The sequence below is a fragment of the Acinonyx jubatus genome, chromosome D2 (assembly GCF_027475565.1).
Source record: "Acinonyx jubatus isolate Ajub_Pintada_27869175 chromosome D2, VMU_Ajub_asm_v1.0, whole genome shotgun sequence".
NCBI lineage: Eukaryota > Metazoa > Chordata > Mammalia > Carnivora > Felidae > Acinonyx > Acinonyx jubatus.
Genome location: NC_069393.1, coordinates 51,447,179 through 51,468,947, shown reverse-complemented (window position 1 = coordinate 51,468,947; position 21,769 = coordinate 51,447,179). Strand labels below are relative to the sequence as shown.

Below are 21,769 nucleotides of genomic sequence, written 5' to 3'. Positions count from 1 at the left end.
GGGAAAAGAATTGAAGTGTGGGATTTGAAGAAGATTTTTTTAATGCTAAAATGTATACTTCCAAATGAGTCTTGTCTTCCAAAGATATAGCCACTACCCTACATGGGATGGCCGTGTGGGTGTGTGTATGTGTATGTATACATGTATATAATACTTCAAAGTATGTTATGCATATAGCTTTGAAGTATAATTTCATACCATAAAACCTACTCAATGATTTTTAATAAATTGACAGGGTCCACAACCCTCAATGCAATGCAAATAATGACTCAATTCTCATACTATTAAATAGTCTGTTATACTTTCTTCCCTAAATCATGATAGCCTACACTGATCTTTGCCATCTGACCTCTCAAAATGGTGATTCCTAAATGCCAAAAGTCCATGACAAAATAAGAGGTACACATAAGAAAATGCACAACGTGGTATGGTTTTTCCACTAAACTAAATTTATTTAATTACATTCCTCAATTTTTGGTATTAAAATGCCCTGATACAAAACAGTGCTAGATAGATGGTTGCTGGTTTTCATTTGCTTTTAAAATGTCTTCTCTTAACAAAGCCAGTTCCCTAAATGTTTGTAAAATTTTATTGAATTGGGATGCCCAAATTTCTACAAGTACATGTCACTTGTATCGTGACACCTAATCTTGATTAAAGCTATTTTAGGGTCCCAGTTTTTCCATTTGAGTTGACTACAGCGAGATGGTAAAATCCTATCAGGCAACAGCAGGACCTGCTTCTTATGAACATCTGGCACAGTACAAGGTTGACTTCAACTTTAAAAATTTGAGGGGCGCCTGGGTGGCGCAGTCGGTTAAGCGTCCAACTTCAGCCAGGTCACGATCTCACGGTCCGTGAGTTCAAGCCCCGCGTCGGGCTCTGGGCTGATGGCTCAGAGCCTGGAGCCTGTTTCCGATTCTGTGTCTCCCTCTCTCTCTGCCCCTCCCCCGTTCATGCTCTGTCTCTCTCTGTCCCAAAAATAAATAAACGTTGAAAAAAAAATTAAAAAAAAATAAAAATTTGAACCATTCTATTTCCCTTTGAAATTACCTGTTGGGATATCCAATTTCAGATCCTGTTGTAGAAAGCAATTAAGCTTAGTCAAACCAATTTTTATGGTTTCATTAAATTCTAGACTTTGTGCCATTAATTTTTCTTCATCAGTAGTTATCTGATCAAAAAACATATTATGCTGGTTCTCATTAGCTGCTTTATGTTCATTTAATTTTTCAGTAATCTCTGAACTTGAAGCCTCACAACCTTGGTTTACAACCTGTAAATGATGCAAATGAGCTTTCATTATTAAAATCGAAGTTGTCAAATATTTTATTCAATATATTATTTCCTGTTACTTTGAAATTTTCCACAGTAAAGTTTTAAAAACACATGCAAAAGTAGAGAAAATAGTATAATTAACCCCTTTGTATTGACTACCCAATCTCAGTGTTTATCCATACATGGGGTATAGCTCAAACAAGATTAACCACTTCCTCTTCATCTTCCCATAGAATTATTCTAAAGCAAATCCTGTATCATTTCATCCATTTACTTCAGCATACATCTCTAAGAGTTCAGAGTTTTTTAAGACCACTCTCATATCTAAAAAATTTAACATTGATTTCTTTATATCAAATGTCTAGTCAGCGTGCAAATTTCACAAATTGTCTGAAATGATTTTCACAATTCATTTGTTTGAATCAGAATTTATCATTAGATTTGGTTGATATGCCTTTAAGTAGGTGACATATAATTTATCACCCAAACTGAGATGCTCTTCAGAGTGAAAAGGGCTACTCTTAGTTATAATTACATCCAAACAACTGATGTCAACAAGGACTATTCCAGGCAAACTAGGACTTAAAATCTTTTAGTCTTAATTCTCTTTTGATATAGGAGATCTTTCTTCATACTTTTCCCTTTGAAAAGTTTTTCTTCTTCAAAAAACTAGGTCTTTGCTCTGCTATCTCAAATTCTGGATCTGGTCAATTGCCATCTCTACACTGTATTTTCATATGTTTATCTATACTCTGTATTTTCTACAAAGTAGTGAGATCCGAAGGTTTGATGTAAATCAGGTTTAATTGTTTGGCAAGAATATTTTGTTGGTGGTGCTGAAAGCACATAATGCCTAGTTGTGTCTCTCATGTGAAGATTAATCAGTTGAGGTACCTGGCTGGTTTAGGTAGTAGAACATGTGGCTCTTGATCTCGGGGTCATGAATTCAAGCCCCACAGTGGGAGTAGAGTTAACTTAAAAAAAATAAATTCTAGGGGCACCTGGGTGGCTCAGTTGGTTAAGTGTCCGACTTCGGCTCAGGTCATGATCTCGCAGTTTGTGAGTTCGAGCCCTGCATTGAGCTCTGTGCTGACAGCTCGGAGCCTGGAGCCTGCTTCGGATTCTGTGTCTCCTTCTCTCTCTGCCCCTCCCCCACTTGTGTTCTGTCTCTATCAAAAATAAGTAAATGTAAAAAAAAAATTGGGGGGGGGGGCGCCTGGGTGGCTCAGTCGGTTGAGCGTCTGACTTTGGCTCAGGTCATGATCTCGTGGTTTGCGAGTTCAAGCCCCGCATCGGACTATGTGCTGACAGCTCAGAGCCTAGAGCCTGCTTCAGATTCTGTGTCTCCCTCTCTCTCTGCCCCTCCCCTGCTCATGCTCTGTCTCTCTCTGTCTCAAAAATAAATAAAATATTAAAAATAAATAAATAAAATTTAAAAAAATTTTTAATAAAATAAAATAAAAAAATAAATTCTAAGAAAAGATTAACCGAGGGGCGCCTTGATGGCTCAGCTGGCTAAGCATCCGACTTTGGCTTAGGTCAAGATCTCATGGTTCGTGGGTTTGAGTCCTGCACTGGGCTCTGTGCTGACAGCTTGGACTCTAGGGCCTGCTTCAGATTCTGTGTCTCCCTCTGTTTCTGCCCCTCCCCTACTTGTTCTCTCTCTCTCTCTCTCTCTCTCTATCTCTCTCTCTCTCAAAAATAAATAAATAAACATAAAAAGAAAGATTAATTGGTTAAAAAAAAAGATTTACCCGTGAGTTTGAATGTGGTCACCCTATTAATTATAAAGTTCTCCTGGGGCTCCTGGGTGGCTCAGTCGGTTAAGTGTCCGACTTCGGCTCAGGTCATGATCTCGCAGTTTGTGGGTTCAAGCTCTGCATCAGGCTCCATGCTGAAAGCTCAGAGCCTGGAGCCTGCTTTAGATTCTGTCTCTCCCTCACCCTCTGCCTCTTCCTGACTCGTGCTCTGTCTCTCTCTCTCTCAAAAATAAACATTAAAAAAATAAAGTTCTCCTCTCCATCAGTTTGCATCAAAAGGTATAAGCAGTCATTAATGTCCACAAGGGTTATCTCACTAGAATTACAAAATGGTGATTTTCCAATTCTGTCATTTCTTCTGCATTTTATTAGCTGGGATTCTTCTATGAAACCCTTTTCTTCATCCACTACCCTGCTAAACCAAGATAGAATTCTTTTGGGAAAGAGAGATGGATGCTCAACTCTTTCCCTTTATTTACCAGTTTTCAAAATAATGCACTGCTTCCCTAGCATGATCCAAAGGAGACCCAAGAAATTTGTATGAATTCATAAGCCTTAATATATTTAATGTATTTTAATCTATTATAGCAATTATTCTTTTTGATACACAAATTGTACCATCTTTAAACAAAGAAGTGTCATCAGGTAGACTCCTATGTCTTTTTGATACAACCCCACTAATCTTGAATAGCTCTCTTATTTTCTAGTATGACAGGATCTCTAGGCTTATCTGGTATATTTCTGGTTTCAAATCTGAACTCACCTATTTCTCCATTAGCCCTGATTCCTCTTGGTAAAAATAGCTTATAAAGCTTAAAATACTTACATCCTTTTACCCAGTTTCTGAGAATATTAGTAAAATCCTTTTATGACACAGAAAGAAAAACCAAGCCACAAAGGGCTCATGTAAGTATTAGGATCAAGCAAACACACAAACCTATCTAGTATCCTTTGAACAATCAAAACAGTATCTTAAAGCAATAACAGGTTTGAATTACATATCCAAATAGAGTGCCCTTAACTGAAGGAACTAATAAGTCAAAAACCAAGGATAGATACAAGACAGATCAGATACATGTTAAATAATTTCAAGCTCTGGGGGACATGATACTAGATCTTGTATAAGCATGCCAACTATTTATGCTTAAAATTTTAATTCATTATTTTAATTTTTTTTAATGTTTTTATTTATTTTTTGAGGAGTGGGGGGAAGGGCAGAGAGAGGGGGCGGGGAGAGAAGATTCGAAGCCGGCTCTGTGCTGACAGCAGAGAGCCCAGTGTGGGGCTTGAACTCACAAACCATGAGATCATGACCTGAGCCGAAGTCAGATTCTTAACTTATGAGCCACCCGGGCACCCTAACCATTCATTATTTTAAAATATCATCTGGGGGAGCCTGGGTGGCTCAGTTGGTTAAATACCCAACTCTTGGTTTCGACTCAGGTCATTATCTCACAGTTTGTGGGCTTGAGCCCCACATCGGGCTATGCACTACTGGTGCAGGGACTGTTTGGGGTTCTCTATCTCTCTCCCTCTCTGTCCCTCCCCCGTGCACACCCTCTCTCAAAATAAACCTTAAAAAAATAAAAATAAAATATCTGTTTTCAATCCAATTTTATCCAAGAGTATTTAATTTCCTGATTATCACTATTCTCTCCAAAGTAAGTTCCAATTACAAAGTTATTACCTCCAGTAAGTTCTGAAGTTCTTCTTCCCTTATATTTAAGCAAGATACCCACTGTTCAGAAAAAGAAAGTGTGCTTTTGTTCAGAGCCTCACATCTCTGTTCAGTCTCTTGAGATACTAGTTCCAGGCTACTATTAAGTTTATCACAGTGTTTCACAGACTCTTCAACCAGTTTTGTACCTTCTTGGTTAAAATGTCTGAGTTCCTGTGATAAGCCATCACAATCAGCACAAAATTGTGTATTATATGAGGTTGTTTTGCTGATTATATCCTTAGATTTCCTATAGAAAAAGAGAATAACATTGTTAAAAATGGAAAATTAAGACTCAAAAGATATATTACTTACCCAAGATCACACAGTTCAAAAATGGCATATCTGAACCCAGGCAGTCTGGCTCCAGAGCCCATGTTCTTAATTAATTTTCTATATTGAAAATGGATGCTTTAGCTGGTGTCTTTTCATAGCAGATTGATGTATCTGCCATTAAGTGACCTTTGGAAATGTCTCTTTTCTCATAAAACCCTTCCCAGCTCTCCTCCAGATATAATGCTTTACTTTGTACCTCTTAGAGTGATGACTATACTAAAAATAAAATCTATCTATGTGTTTCATTCCTCCTAATAGATTATGTTACCTAAGGGCATCACCTGCAGACTCTAGTCTAATCCCTAAAGTGTCCACAATCAGTCTAGCACTCTGTTCTTAAGCAGTTTTGCCTTGCCTATGACATTAAATACATCATAAAAATTATAAATGTTACAAAACAAAGTCAACGATAAGGCTTTTAATAATTAAGAAGATTATATGGGGATGTGACAAACTATACACCTGGCACACACAAGTACACTGCAATATAACCTTGGTGTAAAACTAAAGTCCTCTTACAGGACTACAGAGTTAAACTTTGGTGAATGAAAGTTACCCTCTATTACCACTAGGTGGTACACCATGTGAGGAAACCAAATGAGGGAGTAACTATTTTGAAAACCAAAGTTCAACTATAGGTTAAATGGAAATGATTGAAAAAGGAAACGAAATTCAAGTAAGAGGCTGGAGACCATCAACACAAATCTAGTCCTTCAAGCAATCACAACCTGGTAGGAAGATGAAATTTATTCATAAGTGACCATAATCCATGATAAATACCAAAGGCACTGAGTGGGTCTCAAACTTCAGGATACATAAACCTCACCTAGATTCCTGGGCCCTACTCCTGGCTGATTCTTTTACATGGTTCCTGGACCACACTTTGCAAAACATTTTGAATAAATGTCAGGAAGACAGGAAAAATGGCTTGCATAGGCCTTAAAGAGTATACCATAGTTTCCTTCCCATTTCAATCCTACTCTAGTATTCCCTTCAGAGCTATGGAAGAAGCCAGAAGTCCTGAAGTTTAGAGACTAGGAATTAAAAGTAGGGAAACTTTCTAGATCTAGAATCTAGAAAGAAGAATTCAGGATGGGACATGATATAAGGAATAGGATCATCAACAGAAGTGGAAGACACATGACAGGAGTTAGGCAGTAAAACAGGTGATAGCTAGATTCTAGAGCAGCACTATTCAACAGAATATAATGTGAGCCACATAAGTAACATAATGTTGCCACATTAAAAAAGAAAATAGGGAACTGGGGAATGCCTAGGTGGCTCAGTTGGTTAAGCACCAACTCTTGATCTCAGCTCGGGTCTTGATCTCAGTGTAGTGAGTTCAAGCCCTGCACTGGGCTCCATGCTGTGTGTATAGCCTACTTAAAAAAAAAAAAAAAAAAAAAGATAAAGCAATCAGCATAACAGTGTACAGGGTGTATATAGCATATACAGAAGCAAAATATATGAAAACAATGAATATGAGATGAGGAGAAATTGGGAATGTATCCTATAAGGTCCTTTGATTACACCTGAAACAGTAAATTACATGAAGATGGATTAACATTACTTAAAAATGTGTATTATTCATCTTAGAAAAACTAATTAAAAAGGTAATTTTAAAAGTATAAATGACAAATCAATGGAAGAGATACAATGAAAATGTAAAAATCCTCAACTTAAATTTGGAAAGGAATAAAAGGAAACAAAGCACAAATGACGCAACAAAAAGAAACCAGCAATATGGCAGATTTTAATTCAACTATATCAATACTTCAAATGAGAATGGCCTAAACACACCAGTTAAAGGTGATACATTGTTAAATGTGATGAAAAAGCAATACCCAATTATGCGTTATCTCTAAGAAATCCACTTTAAATCTAAAGACTTAGCCCAAAAGTAAAGGGATTAGAGATACATTATATGCAAATAGCAATAAAAGGAAAGCTAAGTACTAATATGTTTCAGACAAAGTAGACTTCAGAACAAGGAAGATGATCAGGGATAAAAGGGGATATTATATAATGATAAAGTGGTCAATTCTCCAAGACATATCAACCTTAAATGTGTATGCAACTAACAACAGAACATCACATATGTGCAGCAAAAACTGATAAAACTGATGAGAAATAGACAAATCTAAAATTGTAGTCAGATTTCAACACCCTCTCTTAGTAATTGATAGAATAGGCAGAAACTCAGTAAGGGTACGGATGACTCAAAAAATACTATCAATCAACTTGACCTAACTGACCTGTATAGAACACTTCATCCATCAAAAGCAGAACAAATTTTTCTCATATGGGTAGCACCAAATGAAGCATATCAGAGTAACACTGCAAGAACTCCAAAAATAAAATTGTCATTGGAACCAGAGCTCACAAAAATGGGCCAGGACCTTCACACTAAACCTAAACAGAGTAAATGCCTGCTAAAAAAGATGGCTTAAATAGGATTCTGAATCTCCTAACATAAACCAAAAATGTTCAAGATACAATCAAAACCATTCTGGAAAATCACAACTTGAATGAGAAAAGACAACAGGTGCCAACACTGAGATATGAGATAATTCAGATGTTGGAATAATCTGTTAAGGATTTTACAGCAGCCTTACAAAAATGTTTCAATGAGCAACTAAAACACTTTTGGAGGAAAAAAAAGAATTAAAATCTAGGCAAAGAAAAGAAGAGATTAAAAAAGAAGCAAATGAAAATTTTAAAACTGAAAACTCTAATAACTGAAATGAAACACTTCACTGAATGGGTTCAACAATAGGTTAAAGATGACAGAGGAACATGAAGACAGTTCATAAAATTTACTCAGTCTGAACAACAAAGAAAATATCTATAGCCTCAGAGACCTATGAGACCATAATAAAAGATCTAACATGTGTGTCACCAAACTCCTAGAAGCAGAGGAGAAAGAATATGGAGCTGAAAACGTTCAAATAAAGGATAAAAATTTCCACAATTGGTGAAAGGCATAAGGGTATACAGATTTAAGAAGCTGAGAAAATCCAGACAGGATAAACTCAAAGAAATATATAATCAAACTTCCAAAGACTAAAGATAAGGAAAACTATCTTGAAAACAGCTACGAGGAAATCACAACTGTGTTGTTCCTGACAACTACAACTAGTCCTGAAGGCCAATCTCAACTGAGGGACACCGTACTAGACAAATATTCTACCCTGTTAAAAAAAGGTTATAGACAAAGACTAAGGAACTACTCAGACTAAAGGAAATATGACAATCAAATGCAATGTGTGATCCTAGATTAAATCCTGGAGCAGAAGGAAAATCTTTTTCTTTTCCTACAGAGAACATCAGTGAGACAATTGGCAGAATTTGAATTAGGTCTGTATATTAGGTAATAGGAATTACTGATATTAATTTTCTGCTTAAAAAAATTGTGTTACGATTATGTAAGAGAATGTCCTTATTTTTAGGAATACAGACTGAAGTATTTAGGGGACAGTGAGCATCATGGCTGCAAACTATGCATAGCTAGTTCAGAAAAGGTCTCTCTATATACAATATCAGAGGGAGGTGGGGAAGTGAGAGAGGGAATGAGAATGAGAAAGCAAACAATAAAATGTTAGAAATGAGAAACTGGGTTGATAAGATCTGTACTGTTTGAAGCCTTCTATACTGAAATAATTTTAGGCAGAGAAGAGATAAAGAGAATTAAAAACTGCTTACTGTTCTGTATTTTCTTGGACACTACTGAGTGGTTTCTGGATGTTTTCACACTTTTCCTCCAAGGCACAGAATCTCTCTGCCCAAAGACTGATTAGCTGGTCAAGTTCCTGTAAGAAAGGTGTGGGAGAGGAAGAGGTTGAAGTTACGACACCTGAACTTTTCTTCCATACTACATGGAAGTATTTTTCCCATAGATGAGAATTATACAAATTCCTGACAAGAGATCTTTAATTCCATCTCTCACCCATAGAGGAAAACAGCAGAAGTGATATTAAAAGGATAATATTAAAGGGATTTTTCAAAAAGTAAATAATTAGCAAACTTTGCTATTTTAACTATTAATTCGTAGCAAGTTACCTTCAGTGTACCTCAGAACTAAGCAAACACACCAAGATGTCACATTATGTTATGAGAAGCACTTTGACAGATACACAGTACCCAGTTGCTTCTAAACTGATAACCCTACTAGAAGGGAAAAGTAATGCTGATCATCTAATGGGTCAAGCAGTCCAAAAATAGTGTTAATTACTGAAGCTGAAATATTTTACAGAATCTGGCCGGATCATATTCATAAAGTGTAATTTTAACTTTTCTCATACCTGACATCTTTAAAAGCGAGCTCTTATAAGGCACACAACATGACAGGGACTTAAATATACAATATGAAGAAGCTACACTAAAGACCCAGAAAGAGCTGAACATGCGCCCAGCAATCTTATTCACTGTTCGGTCCATTAGTTGGCCAACATCTCTAAATAACACATCAGCTGACAGCACATACCCAATACTGATTATGAATGAAGTCTGTCAGTATTTGTATTAGTCTCAAAGTAGAGGAAAATGCAGATATATCAGAATTATCTGCATGTAAATAGGTGTTCAGAGTTTTACATAATTGTTGTTAGTGCTAACCTCAAGTTCTAGAATACCTGAGAAATAGCTCACTTAGTAAATTTAACTTCCTTAAAGCCAGAGAAGTCAAACCATTCATGCTAAAATACTTTTTGGATCATAGGTATTTTGTTTCTGTTTAAACCATTGCATATTAATTTTAAACATTTCAAAACAGCTAATATATAAAAAACTGATGTACCTTAGAACACAAGCCTAAAAAGTTAGACAAGTTGATGCAGACATAATGAGAAACTGCTACAATTTCAAATTGCAAGACTGTGTTCTAGAAACACACAGAAGAGCCACTCAAAAGTGGATGCCTTTCAGGGGCACCTGGGTGGCTCAGCTGGTTAAGCAGCTGACTCTTGATTTTGGCTCAGGTCATGATCTCACAGTTCATGCGTTTGAGCCCGGTGTTGGGTACTGCTCTGGCAGTGTGGAGCCTGCTTGGGATTCTCTCTCCCACTCTCTCTCCGTCCCTACCCACTCACGTTCTGTCAAAATAAATAAACTTAAAAAAGAAAAAAAAAAAGGTAGATGCCTTTCAGGTACTACAATCACCACTACCACTATCAGAGGACCTAAATACTTTTCATGCTTTCAAGCCCTCGGTTTCCTCATTAGAAAACTAGGCTAATAACAGAACCTGTATCTGTACTGAATAAACACATAGTGAGTGGCTCAATAAATGTTAACTATTACTTTCACTAATTTCTGACGTTAATCCTTTCTCCAAAAAGTTTCATGTTTATCAATCAGGGAAACGAATAATCTTACTTTGAAGTTGCTTTAACTCTTGCCTAAAAATCTTGGATGTGTTTCTTTTCTCCTTTTGGGTGACATGGATATGAATTTCCTCTCCCTCACTTTCCAAAGAAAAGGAAACCATTACTATTCACTAAGTCATATCAATAGTTTTATTGACCAAAGAGTTCTGTCTTGTAATAACTGGCCTCATTTAATAAAACTTTACACACTCATTACTCAGGCCTCAGGAATATCAGGAGTTGTTTTCCATGTATCTCATCTTCAGAGATTATGACTTCCTTGGTTTGGAGGTTTGCTTTTGGTTTAAAACCTCATGCACTGAAGAACAGTTTACATGGAAGAAGGTTAAGTCATGAATTATATTTATAATTAATCAATAAAAAGAACTGTATTAATTTACAATTCAAATGTCTGACATCAATGAGACAGAAATAGCAAGATACAGCACAGCATAATTTATGAAAAAGAATAACCATCCATGTTACCATAGAAAAAAACAATTTATCAGGTTTGCTACAGATACATGTTCACTGCAAATATTGTAACCATTTCCTTCTAATTGTACCCCCAAATGTATGTTTCTATAGTTTCATCTTTCCTCTTGGTGTGATAAAGGGATTATCTTATTTGTTTTACTGTGCTTTAGTATAGGGTTCTAAATGTAGCAAATCCTGAAATACTAACTGATCAAGAAAAGTATTCTTAATTATTTTGTATTAACTATTGTTATAAGGAAGAGCGGCTATGGTATTTTCAGATTTCTTAAATTAGTTCTACAGCATTCAGATTACATAACAAGGATTATCAAGTTAAAGATTATAAAACTTCCTTTTTATGCTCCCCAAATCACCTAAATGAGATACCTGTGAATGGATTTTTTTTATTGTCTTCAGGTCTTCAGTTAAGTTTTCACATAGCTTCTGTGATTCAGCCAAGGATGAAATCGTATTTTCTTGTAGTTCATGTAGACTGTTACACAGCATACTGAGAAAGCCATCCATTTCCTTTTTCTGATCTTCTATCTTTGAAGGAAAAAGTTAGTTTCTTTTAATTAAAAGTTTTTTTGTTTTAGTTTGTCTTTTTTGGAACACATTCGAAATAGAAAAAGGTAGAAAACAGTATGCAGAGAGAAGTCTTTCCTCTCTAGCCCCTGGAACCTCAATGCCACTCTTACCTCCAAGAGATGACTGCTAAACACTTTCAGCGATATTTTATGCATATTTAGGCATAGGCATGTATACATGAATAGGCATGTCTTCTTTACCCACCCATGATAGCATGCTATACATGCTACTATGTAAACAAATACTTATCCTGAAGATCATTCTCTCTCATTTTTTTTAGCCATGATTCTGCTGATCACATCAATGGCAGCGAGCATCCTATCTCTTCTCTCCTCCAGATTCCAACTCACAACCCATGGCTTTTGCATTGTAGACAAGTGTGGCCACAGACACATGGAATTTCTTTCTTAAACAACAATTTGATTTTGAGAAATTAAGAACATAACATTTGCTACCTTACTAGCCACTGTCAATGAAGTCTTGAAAATATGCTTCAGTTGACTGTTGATTTTCAGTATAGACACCACAGTGGGGGATAAAGTTGTTTCCAGTGAACTTAGAAGGTCAGTCTTAAGTACATCCTGGTTTTAAAAATAAACAAGTCTTTTAAAAAAATATTTTCACTTTCATAAACCTGAATGGTTAATGATAGTATCTTAAATACTTTGTTAACACATGCAGAATAAAATTCTAACTTTCCATTGTCTAATCTTTATAGCCTACAGAGCCTATTTGTTTCTAGAGTTTATATTCATCATAAGTTACTTATTCCTACCTATAGTAATTAAGAAAATAGTCATGTAGCATACAATAGATTCTTAACAGTCTAACGCAATAAAGGTCCAAAGAATTCAGAAGAGGGGAAAATGACCATCCTTTTCTAAGGATTTCAGCATTGCAAATAAAGAATTTTTTTTTTAAAAAAAAGCAAATACATTTTAACAAAATAAATTTCAAATAAGCTTAGGTTACTAGTCAAAAAAGCAGAGACCAAATAGCCTTCAAAGGCAGGCTTTCAGCTGGAGGTATTTAATTAACTTTGAAGACTTTTGTGACTTACATGCTATCATATCTGAAGAACTCATTAAAGTTTTTGTTCTTGTCAAGGTATATGGAAAGTTGAGAATATACCATAGACTGAGGATTTTTACAAAAAGGAAAAAAAATCCCCTTTTACAAAAAGGAACCTAAGTTCCCTTCACTTGGGCAGGGTGAGGAGCTATAATAGAAATAATTAGTGAATGCTTAAAAAAAAAAAAGGCTACTGGTATTTTTTTGGAAAGAAAAGCTATGACACTCATTCCAACTCATTCTGCAGGAGCAGCCGTCATCTCTGCTGACTCAAGCAATGCTTACAAAGTCATATATAACGTGGTAGGAAGACATCAATACACAGTCTTAGCATTTAGTTCATGAATCAATTTCCCAAAAGTTAGTACCAACTGAGCATCTATTAACTTTGTCAAATTGGGTGAATGAAGAAATATATCAAATAGTGTCATATAAGCACTGACTCTAGGCAGAGTGTCAGCTAACATTTGTAGTTATTTACTTGGAAAATGTTCAACAAATATGGTTAGACTCCATTTAATAAATTAATAATGAAGAGAAAGCTAGCATCACTACATTGTAAATTATATAATAAGTCTTAGGTGATTTATTTAGTAGCTTAAACACCTAGGAAATTCACTAATTGGCAGCAATTGGAAATGCAGATTAATTGCATTCTCCATCCCACATCTGAAATAAAAGGAGAATGTCAAGAGTAGATTAATTCTGGTTTCCTTTTGAATATCATATTTTAATTTCGTTTATGTTTCTTTAATCTTTTTAGTACTGCTTAAATTTGGAAGATGTTGATTAAAGCATTTCCTCTGATTTAAAATAATAATAACAATAATAATAAGGTTAGACTCTAAAAGGGAGGCAGAGAGCCTGCACCAAGAAGAAAACCAAGCAAGTGATATGGCCAAGAACTTCATACGTAAATCATACAATTACGAAATAAAGAGTATTATTCAAATCAGCTATGAAAGAGGTAATACTAAGTGTAATTAGATGAGTGGCTTCTATAGAACTACAAAAAAGAGTCTTACAGTTAAGGCCCAGAAGGGCTTGATCACACAGATCTGATCCCATAAATTGTCATATATGTTCCTAGAATTCTAGGGGTTGTTTTTCTTGCACTTTTCTGTATTAGTGTAGTTTTAAATTAACCATCTTCTGTCCCCTCTGGTTGGGTCAGTTGTAACATCAGCACGACCACTGCAGAACCCTTGAGGAAAGGATGACTTACTAATTTCTGAGCCAACTAACAACCCATGGGTCCCTTGAATTCATCGGGTGCTAAACCTGCCCTCTCTAGTTATTGGGCATATTAACTCCTGCTCTTAATGTTACAAGATATAAGTGAAAAAAGTCTTAAAGGTTAGTTATATACATTTGGAAATTAATCTTCCTGGGAGAAAAAAAAAACGGTCTTTATATTGTCTTTAAAAATATAAACCTACTCTTAAAGTGCTATGTTTATCACCATTTCTGATAAAGCTTAAAATGAAAGAGCAGTTAACATTGTTTTTGAAGACTTTGCAAAGCAACCCTTCAAAAATAATTTAAGAGATTTACTAACAATCAATGTTTGAAGTACAGTTTTACTTTCTGCTGCTAATGATTGTTCTTTTAATATCATATTAGAAATCTGAGAAACACGTGTAGACACATTTTCTGGAACAGATGTGAGCGATCCCAGTGCTGTTGTAGTAATTGTGTCTAATGCAGAGACACTGGAAGACAGCAGGTTACCTATACCAAAAAGAAAAAAGATACAAACTTTGACATAAATATATTCATACAGTTAGAACCACTTCAAAGAGGTTTCTAAACTTATATACTTGCTGTGGAAATTTGTAATAGCAAATAAGCTTAAAATAAATGGTTCACTACCTAAGCTAGGAAATCTAATCAAATAGAAACTATATATGTTCTACAGTACTCTGCAAGCACTCGATATGCTTGTCAGTGTAGCAGAACCATCACTATAGTTCACAGTAAGCCAAGAATTATTCTGATCTCTAGCTATAGGTAATCATAGTACTACAGTAAGTGGAAGAGGTTATGAAAGAGAAACTACAAATCAATAAGCCAAACTTAGAGTGGTTGGCTTAGAGTGACTAGACTCTAAGTGATTTTTACAAATTTTTACATTTCTGTATCTCATGAATTTTCTATAGCAAAGATAATATTTTCATATAAAATAAACTAATACTTAGGAGTTTTTTCCTAAATGAAGATAGCAACAATGGGTATGGTTAAAACTTACTTTATAAAAAATAGACAAAAACAACAACTAAGACTTGTTTTAATTCAAAGGCGGGAAAAGCACTGTTCCCTAGTTTGAGCAGCCAGTGTGTGCACTGGAGGGACTACTGACATGGTCACCCCAGTTTCTTATGATAGTAAATGATCAGTTTTACTCAGTTTATTTACTCAAAAGTAAATAAACATTTTTTTTAAACATTTAAAAAAAACGCTTAAACTTACCAAACAAAGTCTTGTGAACTTCTAGCATGACCTTTTGTTTTGAGCTGCTATCCTTAATTAATTCTTCCATCCTGTTAAACAGACCATTCAGGTTTTTGCCAAAAACATCCTGAGCTTCTGCATTGTGCTGATCAATTGCCTTCTTACGATCCAGTTTTGAATGGAGACCAGATACATCTTTTGTAGTTTCTTCAACTGTGGTAAGCAACTACATATGATTTTTAAAAATAAATGTTGATTAAGATGGGTATCACAAAAGCAGACTAATGAAAATATCTGTGCTACATACGGATTTCTCCTGACAAGAACTAGTAAATTTTGAGGCGTGTGGGTGGCTCAGTCAGTTAAGCATCCAACTCTTGATTTCAGCTCAGGTCATGATCCCATGGTTAGTGGGAACGAGACCTGTGTCGGGCTCCAAACTGACAGCAAAGAGCCTGCTTGGGATTCACTCTTTCTCTCTCTCTTTCTCTCTGCCCTTCCCCAGCTGGTACTCTCTCTCTCTCAAAATAAATAAACTTTAAAAAAAAAAAAAAAAAGAACTCAGTAAGTTTTAGACATTTGTATCAGAATACATTTTCAATTCACACTAATTTATCCAGTTGCCCAAGAATTTCCCCTCACCTAGCAACCTAGGCAAGGAAAAGGGATTTTGCCAACCTAATACAGTAATTATGCTCCCTCACAACTTTTTTTCTATTATGTGTTACTATTTCCTCTAACGTGCACCTAATAAAAAATTAAATACTTTCAACATCTCCCATCATTAGAAGGTGCTAAATTCTTTATGACTGATTAGTTTCAATCATGACCAAAGGGAAAAGTATCACCTCATTATTCTAAATGTCTTCAAAGTATATTAAAATCATTCTCTATTTGCAAAACTTCAGGAATGTTTTTTGTTAAGTCAGCAACTCTAGTGAGGAAAATTCAGATGAAATAATAAAACAGTGTTCTTTAAATTGACAGAAATGTCACTTGGAGTGAATAAATAGAACTTCATAATTAATGCTTAAGCAAACAAAGTCACTTCTACCCATTCTCTAATTTCTTGAACACAAGTATAAATCAAAACAAAGGACAAACCCTGCTGGCAGCATCATGAAGTTTCTCCTCAGTACTTTCCAAAGCTGATGTAATATACTCTTCTTCAACAAGTTGTAATTTCGTTTCTTGTAAATGTTTTTGAGTGGTTTCAAGTTCCTGTGTCTTATTTTGCAGGTCAGATTTACACTGGTCAAGTTCATTTTTATTATCCATAAACAACTCTGTAACCTAAATAGAACATATTAAACATTTTTTTAAGAATTACACAATGCTCAACTGGTTGGTGAGATACCTGGCTAGTTCGTAATATAATGTAAGAAGAACTAAACAAATTATTTCCATGCCAAGTTGTGACAAGTTGTAACAAGCTAACAGGTAGGTTAACACATTTTATATCTTGTTTCTGCCTGTAAAGTCATTAAAAACCATGAGATGAAATAATAGGTCTAGTGTAGTGGTGTTAGTTCTTCACGTTCCTTCCAGCACTGACAGTGTGAGGGGTGGCACAGAATGGTCAGGTCTGTCCACCTTAGTTATTCAACATCTAGTTTCTTCTAGTATCTGCATCCCTCATCTGATAAACACAGTAATGAAAATGTCTCCGTCTTCACTATTTACCTCTTATAATAAAACCTCACAATTCAGTTAATTTCTTATAATGCTGCATTAACATAAGTGGCAAACAGCTTCTTCATCATTGATGACAGTAAAATGACGATACAACTGACAAAGAGTCAGCAAGAAAAAAAGTATCTTAAAGAATAAAGACGAGGGGGTACCTGGCTGGCTCAGCAGGTAGGGTATGTGACTCTTGATCTCAGGGTCATGAGGTCAAGCCCAACACTGGGCATGTAGCCTACTTAAAAAAAAAAAGAAAGAGGGCACCTGGGTAGCTGTTGGTTGGGCATCCAACTCCTGATTTTGGCTCAGGTCATGAATCTCACAGTCATGGGATCGAGCCCACATCACTTAGTGTGGAGCCTGTTTGGGATTCTCTCTTTCCTTCTCTCTGCCCCTCCGCTGCGCACACATCTCCTCTCTCTCTCTCTCTCTTTCTCTCTCTCTCTCTCTCAAAATAATTAATTAACTAGTTAAAGAAAAAAAAGAAAGAAAAAATGTGGCTTGTCTCAACTGAGATATACAGATGAAGCACACAAAGGATTTCAAAGACAGTACAAATTTAAAGAATGTAAAGAAAAAAAGGGGAGTGGGCATCTGGCTGTCTCTGTCAGTAAAGCATGTGACTCTTGATCTTGGGGTTTCAGGGTTGTTAAGTTCAAGCCCCACATTGGGTGAAGAGATTACTTAAAGACAAAAAACCTTGGCGGGGCGGGGGGGGTGTCTCAGTCAGTTAAGCATCTGCCTCTTGATTTTGGCTCAGGTCATGGTCTCATGGTTCATGGGTTTGAGCCCCTCAGCAGGACGAAGTCCACTTGGGATTCTCTGTCTCCCTCTCTCTGCCCCTCCTCCGCTTACATGCACTCTCTCACTCAAAAATAAATAAGTAAACACTAAAAAAGTAAAAATAAAAAATCTTGGGGCACCTGGGTAGCTCAGTCACGTGAACATCTGACTCTTTCTTGACTCTTGATGTTGGCTCAGGTCACGATCCCAGGGTCATGGGATTGAGCCCCCATTGGGCTCTGCGCTGGGCATGGAGCCTGCTTGAGATCCTCTCTTTCTCCCTCTCCCTCTGTCCCTCCCCTACTTGTGCACACATGCACTCTTTCAAAAAAAAAATCTTAAAAAAAGAAAGAAAAAAGTAAAAATATCAGGTCCTTCACATTCTGAAATTTTAATATGTGCTTCCCATGTAACATTCAATACCGTTTTAAATGCTTACCCTACTTAGCTCCTCCTCAACGGCACCAATTTTTTCAATCAATTCTACAATCTGTTCTTCTTGAACAGTTAGTTTTCCACTCATGGCTCTAAAATAAAGTTTAATATAAGTTTAGCAATAAATATTTTTTCTTAATCCCTTTAAAATGTATTTGAACACAATTCTGGAGTTCTACATCATCTCTACCATTTATCATTATGATAACGATGCCTAAGTGTCAATAAGCAATAAATATAAATTACAAAACACAAATGGATTCCTTGTCCTTGTTTCATAAAAGGGCTGTTCTTCTTGTGATCTCCATTTTGAAAATGAGAATCCCTACCTATGAGGGAAAAAAGCATGTGTATATATAAAATTTGAGATGCTACAAAGCTGACAAAGGACTATAACTCACATAAAGTACAGGTGGGGGCAGGGGGATACAACATAAGTGGCTGCTATCAGGAATATGGCGTATAAATAGGACCCACAGAATCCAAGAAAGGCTTGGGGCTTGAAGGCATCAGGTGTCACCGGAGGAAGGGATGAGATAAGGGGCAAAAACTGGAGAAGTGAATTAAAGTATATATACAGAACAATTATACCTTTTGCCTCTTGCACACAAACCCCAGTATACACCCCAACACCCACCACCATCACACCACCACATAAATCTTCATGAGATGGAAGGGTTATCCTCTAGAACACAGATCCCCCGCCTCAGCACTATTGACATTTTGAATCAGATGATTCTGGTTCACTTTAATGGGTCTCTGATTTCTTCAGCATTAGCAAGTTTCGGAAGTGAATGCTATCTTTTGTAGCCTCGTTCCTTCATAACTACCAACAATTTTCTATTCCACACTGTGCTTAAGTGACAAAGATACTTTTGTGAATGTGAATTTCCTCACATTATTAGCTAACGATATTGGTGATTAAAGAAAAAGCTAGAACTGACATGTAAGAGGAGAGTTAATTCTGACAGTCTTTCCATTAACTATGTTAGTTCTTTATTGGAAATAGCTCTTTAATGTGAATGAGATATTTGAAATGCTTTCCTTATACTGAATGTACATGAGGTAATGCAACATTATTTCATGGATGATATAGTTTTGACATAGTGTTAAAAGATCCATTAAATAAAGCATTATCCTATTTTAAATGTTGGCTTCAGCTTTCATAATCCTCCTCTGACTTACAGTGTAGTAATTCCAAAAGCATTTTCAGAAGGAACATTGTTTCAGATTATGCCTCATGTTTATTGAGAGCAAATACTATCTTTTTAATCATGGGACTGACAAACTAAAAATTTATTTATTATTTATAATTTTATAACTAAAGTTATTTCTTAATCTAAAATACATCAAAGTGATGGTCAACAGAAGGTAAGCAAATTAGACAGTCTATAATGTCCAGTGTTTGACCACTAACAGCGGAAGATCCTACATGAGCAAATCATGACAAAACCACTTATTCACTGGTTGCCTACTAAGCACCCATCTCTAGCATCCACGTTTCCTTTGGGAAAGGACCCTCTCTTGACTGTGCAGCACCCAAGCTGTGTGGAGGCAATGTGACTCCATTCCCAGATCCAAGGACTAAGCCTGACTGGCTCAAGACAATCAGGGAAATTCAACTCCTTTGACAGCTGTTGGTTCAGATATGGATACAACTCAGAACTAATCTAATCAATAAGTGATGTTCCTCCAGTTTTGATGGTTATAGGCCAGGTAGCCTCTCACCCACACAAGACATGAATGAGAGCAGCAGCCGCTCTGCTGACCATCATCCTTGATGAAGAGCCAGGCTTAGGAGAAAGCCACCACTTAGGACAGGAGTGAGGACAGACAGAAAGGATCCTTGAGCTACTGGATTAAATAACCTTGAAGCTCATTCTACCCCTTGCTGTTTTAAGACAGTTTAAGCTGGGCTTTCTAACCAAAAGCACTGTGATGCCAACTTTAAAATATAAAAAGTGGTTACTGAATAAGAACTAATATGTAAAAAATATAAAGTGGTAGAAATAGAGACACCCATAAAGTAAACAATTGAAAAATAAAATAGTATAGTACGTACAATAGAGAAGTATACCTGAAAACCAGATAAACAGGAAAAAAAAGAATAAAAAATACCAAATTTAAGAACTAAGTGTAAATTTGCAAAAGATTTTTGGAAAAATGTTTTGCCAAGTAGGTATAGGATATGAAAGAACCAAATATGGGGCATCTGGGTGGCTCAGTCAGTTAAGCATCCAACTTCGGCTCAGGTCATGATCTCATGGCTCATGAATATAAGCTCTGCATCAGGGTCTGTGCTGACAGCTCAAAGCATAGAGCCTGCTTTGGATTCTGTGTCTCCCTCTCTCTTTGCTCCTCCATGGCTCGTGCACGTGCGCTCTCTCTCTCTCAACAAATAAACATTAAAAAAATGTTTTTTAATTAAAAATTAAAAATAAAAAAGGAACTACACAAAACTAAGGTAACATAGAAAGAATAAAAGAATACTGTTTAATAGCCTGTGATATCCATACAGTGCAAATTTGAGTATTCGTAATGTATGAGCCAATCAAGAAGGCATAGTGCATTATGACAACTAAGAATACTATGGAAGAAAATGAGTTTAATTAAATGATTTATATGCTATCACAATGATCACATAATGTAACCATACATGTATTACCTGAAAAAAAAAAAGTTGTGTAAAAGATTATACCAAGATGCTTTGCATTATTATCAATTAGCCCTAAATACCTTTTATCATTAATTTTTGAAAAATGCCCTGTGAGAGGCACCTGGGTGGCTCAGTTGGTTAATTGTCCAACTTCTGCTCAAGTCATGATCTTGTGGTTCACAAACTCGAGCCCCACGTCGGGCTCTGAGCTGACAGCTCACAGCCTGGAGCCTGCTTCAGATTCTGTGTCTCCCTCTCTCTCTCCCCTCCCCTGCTTGTTTCTCTCTCTCTCTCTCTCTCTCTCTCTCTAAAATAAATAAACATTAAAAAAAGCTTTAAAAAAAAACAATGCCCTGTGAAAATCACCCTCCTTAACACCTTCAAGGATACAAGCTATCAGGAATTTTCAACTTAAAATTCTTAGCATCCCACTTGCCTTCTGCTCCTTGTTTAACCTGTTGTTGTTATTGTTTCTAAATAAAGTTTCAGTAGATTTCCTTTGAACTATTCCAGGGCTTTAAAAACTGAACTGATTAGTGGTTGCCAGAGGTTATGGACTACTGGGGAAAAAGGATGGGTATGACTACAAAGAGGCAGCAAGAGGGAGATCTTTGTAATGGTGGAATATGCCGTATCTTAATTGCAGAACTACATGAATCCACAAATGAGCAAAATGCATTGAATTAAACACGTACTTTGCACCAATGTCAATTTCCCAGTTTTGACATTTTACTAAAGTTAAGCAAGAGGTACTGAATGGGGGAAACGCAGTGAAAAATATATGGGACCTCTCTGTATTTTTCTTACCACTTCATGTGAATCTATAATTATTTTAAAATTAAAGTTATATAAAAAATGTTTAAACTTATTTGATAACTACTTGTTAATATCAATAGAAAAAGAAGCATTTACAGGAGGCACTAGATTTAAAGATTTTAGTTAATGTCCCATAAGTGAATTTTACTTCAAACACATTGTTACCAGAAAATTATTACTCTTGGAAATTAATTTCTATAGCCAAGGCCTTACCTAAAATTTTCTTCAGAAATGTATACCCCATTTTTCTCACGGGCTGCAGCAAGATCTCGTTTCAGACGCTCTATCTCTTCTGTATATTCCTACACAAGAAGAATGTTGTAGGTGTCAATTTAGCATATAACTCTTTTCT

General features: G+C 36.0%; 2 protein-coding genes across 3 annotated transcripts in view; one reads left to right on the top strand and one right to left on the bottom strand.

Moving 5' to 3' along the window:
- The window catches only part of IDE (insulin degrading enzyme), a 176,265-nt gene that overhangs the window by 12,882 nt on the left and 141,614 nt on the right, over positions 1-21,769 (top strand). Inside the window, exon 2 of the mRNA XM_053207528.1 lies at positions 15,142-15,259. The gene's annotated coding sequence lies outside the window, so the exon portion shown is untranslated. The remainder of the gene's footprint in view (positions 1-15,141; positions 15,260-21,769) is intronic.
- Positions 1-21,769, bottom strand: part of KIF11 (kinesin family member 11) — a 43,476-nt gene that overhangs the window by 4,687 nt on the left and 17,020 nt on the right. For both annotated transcript variants that reach the window (XM_015061895.3, XM_053207526.1), the window contains exons 10-19: positions 21,631-21,719; positions 17,950-18,037; positions 16,146-16,334; positions 15,060-15,267; positions 14,149-14,321; positions 11,975-12,100; positions 11,319-11,477; positions 8,794-8,900; positions 4,726-5,005; positions 1,054-1,276 (exon numbers count right to left, since the gene is read on the bottom strand). In XM_015061895.3, coding sequence (XP_014917381.1) covers positions 1,054-1,276; positions 4,726-5,005; positions 8,794-8,900; positions 11,319-11,477; positions 11,975-12,100; positions 14,149-14,321; positions 15,060-15,267; positions 16,146-16,334; positions 17,950-18,037; positions 21,631-21,719 — 1,642 coding nt within the window. The remainder of the gene's footprint in view (positions 1-1,053; positions 1,277-4,725; positions 5,006-8,793; positions 8,901-11,318; positions 11,478-11,974; positions 12,101-14,148; positions 14,322-15,059; positions 15,268-16,145; positions 16,335-17,949; positions 18,038-21,630; positions 21,720-21,769) is intronic.